Here is a 4,146-nt window from a genome sequence, read left to right as displayed (position 1 = left end):
TTCTGCCAGGTCATCCTACAATTCAAGTTCCTATGACTTATGAGGCAGTGTTATTTTTTTAAAGAATATGAACACAGGTATAATGTGAAGGTATAGGAAAACAATGAAAAATGTATACAAACACGGAAGAAGACCGAGTCCCATGGGCGAGCTGAATGCATGATTGCCAGGTGGACAGCTAAGCACCTTCCGGCCAGACTTCTGCAGTCTTGCCTGACTTCAAAAGTCCTTCAGGAAAAAGCCTAAGATGTCCATCCTATGACCACGCTGTTTTCCTTGCTGCTTTTACACCTCCACCAGCAGCCTGCATACTCTGAGTTAATGGACAACCTGACACCTTTCTTTTCATGTTAAATGGTTATAAAACCAGCCTGAGTCCTGCAGGGATGGGAAGGGGGAGTGAGCCACCACCTGATAAATACACACCAATTTTCAGAAGAACTTGCAAGGACAGTGAGCAGTGCATGGCAACCAGGCCCACACAACCTACCCACTGCTTCCCCTGCCCCTCCCTTCCTCCCTTTCCCGCCTCCCGTACCCAACACTAGGCACTTAGAAAAGCACTGTCTAGAGCTGCTACCTCCAGCAGCCAAGTTCACCCCTGGTTCATTGCACTCTGACAGCCAACCTATGCACAAGAAGCCATGTTGTCCTGCAGGCCAGTGGCCCTGGTAACTGGAGGTAACAAAGGAATAGGCTTCGAGATCACGCGCGACCTATGTCGGAAATTCTCCGGGGACGTGGTGCTCACTGCGCGGGACGAGGTGCGGGGCCGCACCGCAGTGCAGAAGCTGCAGGCAGAGGGCCTGAGCCCACGCTTCCACCAGCTGGACATCGACAGCACTCAGAGCATCTGCGCGCTGCGCGACTTTCTGCTCAAGGAGTACGGAGGACTGGACGTGCTGGTCAACAACGCGGGCATCGCTTTCAAGGGTGAGCCATGGGGTGTGGAGAGGGAAGGGGGCTTCCACAGACCCAGGTGGGCTGTACCTCTCTGGAAGCATTAGTAGAACCAGCAGCACTGTGCTGTGGGACTCTGAAACAGATCCCCTGGGAGACACAGGTTCTGGTAGGGGCAGAAGGAATGCAGCGCCCCAGTGATCCTTGTGTTTACATAAATCAATCTAGTCGCTATCTTCTCCAGGTTTGCCTCGCACAGTTGTAGAGTAATCGGGTTAGGGATACTTGAATGGAACTATATCTTATAGTGACATGAAAAAGCAATTAAAGGGAGGATAAAGATAAGGGGGGCAATGTCAAATTAAGATCCTGATATACAACCATCATCCACCTGCCCCCAATAACGGCATCTTCCAAAAACAACAGAACACTGTCAAATTGACAGTGAGACAGAGCTGTAACCAAACACAGACTGTACTTGGAAGTGGATCTCGATAACGATCTGGGTTAGATCTTTACAGTTCCACTCAGCTAACTCAGTCCTCTTTTCCCCATGAAAGTGGATGACCCCACCCCCTTCCACATTCAAGCAGAGGTGACAATGAAAACCAATTTCTTTGGTACACAAGATGTCTGCAAGGAGCTCCTCCCTCTAATAAAACCCCAAGGTGAGTCTGGCAGGAGATTTCCAGGTCTGCCTCCTCTCCTCTCTGCACTGCCTCTCTGCCACTTGGAGGCCTGGCTCTGCTCTTTCACAATCCTTTTGTGGCCATTGACTCTCTCTGCATATCCAACTCTTCTTTAACCTTCAGATATGTTTCCAGAATCCATTTCTTCCACATCCTCACCCAGTAGGGGATTTGGGGATTCTAATAATCTATAAAACATTTTGCATACATACTGACATCCCACTGGTCACAATACCCTGTCCCCACAAGTCCTCAGATTGTGCCCAAGTTCCACCCTCAACTCAGCTCCACACAGGTCTCAGCTGTCAAGATGCACTCCTGCAAACCCTCTGAGGAGGCCTCCTTTCTGGAGCAGGCTCCTCTCCTGGGCTTCTGTGCCTCTCCACAGAACTCCTCCCCTCCCCAAAACCCCTCAGGAAGGAGATCAGGCCTTTAGCATGGCTCACAGGACTCTGTGATCTGACCCTCCCTTCCTCCCGGCTCAGGTTAGCTCCCCACCAACATGCTTCACATTTCTGCAACACAAACTATCACATCACGTCTCCCGTGAACTGCTCTAATACCCCAAGTCTTTGAATAACACATTACGTACAGCTGATTAAACACACACCAGTAAGGACAAGGAGCCGCTTTAGAAATGTGAGTCTCTGGTATAGAGTTGACTAAGTCTGACTCTCTCAGAACTCCAGTTGTCTCTCCCGTCTGCCCTCTGCACCAGACCTCATAGCCATCTGGCTTCTCTATTTACCCAACTCTCAAAGGCAAGGAGGCAGGTTCTGTGCTACTTGAGTGCTGTTGTGTGCAGCCCTGTCTCAAAGGAAATGTTTGAGATCTAATGTCTCAACAGATGTCAAGTGCTGCTCTTAGATATGCATCTCTACCTGGTGGTGTGTTTCTAGGCAGAGTGGTGAATGTATCAAGCAAGACGAGCCTCTGGGCCCTGAAGAACTGCAGCCCAGAGCTACAGCAGAAGTTTCGAAGCGACACCATCACAGAGGAGGAGCTGGTGGGGCTCATGAACAAGTTTGTGGAGGACACAAAGAAAGAAGTCCATGCGAAAGAAGGCTGGCCTAATAGTGCATATGGTGTCACCAAGATTGGGGTGACAGTCCTGTCCAGAATCCAGGCCAGGAAGCTCAGCGAGGAGAGGAGAGGGGACAAGATCCTCTTGAACGCCTGCTGCCCTGGGTGGGTCAGAACCGACATGGCAGGACCAAACGCCACCAAAAGCCCAGAAGAAGGAGCAGAGACCCCCGTGTACTTGGCCCTTTTGCCTCCGGGTGCAGAGGGGCCTCACGGGCAGTTTGTTCAAGATAAAAAAGTGGAACAATGGTGACCTCAGATCTCACCTCTTACCCCCTTGTATTCTGATTGGTGAAGGCCAAGGACATCTATAATATAGTAACACTTCTGAAAATAAATGTAACTAATTCTTTAAGCACACTGACTTCTGCAAATTTTTTTAAGTTGTCCTTGATTGTGTACACTGAGTGTCTGAGTATAGGATGGAAGGGTGCCACATCCACCGGGTGCTCTTGGGTGCCAGAAGAGGATGCCAGGACCTGGGGATAGGGGAGGCTGTAAGCCTGCTCATGGGTGCTGCAATGGAAGCCTGTCCTCTCCAAGAGCAGCAAGTGCTCTTCCCTGCCGAGCCATGTCTGCAGTTCTCATTTCTACAGAGGCCTTTCAGGCTGAACTGGCTTCACCTGGGGGTTTAATTAAAGCAAAACTCAGGCCAAGGGAAGGCAGGAGATGACTGCAGTCAGTGAACATCTAAGGGGCCAGGTCAGATGGCAGGTGCTTGTGGAGCCTGCACTCTCTGCCCACAACTCTGATGTGTCCTTGATACACACTGTGCGGGCAAAGTCTAAGTGATGGCAAGGCTGACACAAAACAAAGTGCTCAAAAGGAAAACAGGTCATTTATCCTGGGGCATTTGGAGTGACCATGACCTGGGAATGCAGATTTAAGTTACCCCAATTCTATGTTCTAACTCAGAAGCACTTTTAAGAAGGGTTTATAGTTTTACAGAACTAAGAACATCATGAATCAAGGCAACTTTGAGATCCATCAGTGGGCCCTGCAGATGCAGGTGCAGTGAGATGGAGCTGTTCTGTAGGCCCAAGATGCTCCTCAGGACAGTCTTAGCTCCTGGGTTACTGGAAGCTAGCAGTCGCCAAGGCAGTATCCTCTAAGAGGTTTTTATTCATCAGTTCAGAGTTTGGCAAGGAGCGGTTGTTCCAAAACCTAAACCTAGTCCAAGATAAAGTAATTAACCTCTGAACCTACACAATTCCGGTCTCTCCACAGCAACCCGTCCTCAGTCTCTTCAGGCACAGAGCTCCTTCCAGGAGTCTGGTTCACAGCCAGACACAGCTTCTTTTCAACAATTTTTGTTCACAACGAAAAGTCACTCAAGGATTGAAAAGTGAGTGGGCACAGACAGGAGCAAACACACAGTGTGGGGTTCTTCTTTTGTGTGATGTGTATGTGTGCCGTCATGTGCATATACACATGTGTATGTGTTTTTTGATGTTCATATACATGAGGTATAAGT

The 4,146-nt window shown here is 49.4% G+C and overlaps 1 protein-coding gene across 1 annotated transcript; it reads left to right on the top strand.

Moving 5' to 3' along the window:
* The first annotated feature begins 629 nt into the window (after positions 1 to 629).
* LOC127665522 (carbonyl reductase [NADPH] 1-like) lies at positions 630 to 3,027 on the top strand. The gene is made up of 3 exons (XM_052157921.1): positions 630 to 933; positions 1,461 to 1,568; positions 2,489 to 3,027. Exons 1-3 carry the CDS (start codon positions 645 to 647, stop codon positions 2,923 to 2,925), a joined length of 834 nt encoding a protein of 277 aa, XP_052013881.1. The 5' UTR covers positions 630 to 644; the 3' UTR covers positions 2,926 to 3,027.
* Positions 3,028 to 4,146: the final 1,119 nt, after the last annotated feature.

This window comes from Apodemus sylvaticus, chromosome 15 (assembly GCF_947179515.1).
Source record: "Apodemus sylvaticus chromosome 15, mApoSyl1.1, whole genome shotgun sequence".
Lineage (NCBI taxonomy): Eukaryota > Metazoa > Chordata > Mammalia > Rodentia > Muridae > Apodemus > Apodemus sylvaticus.
The sequence above is the reverse complement of the archived record's forward strand: the minus strand, read 5'-3'. Positions and strand labels throughout refer to the sequence as shown.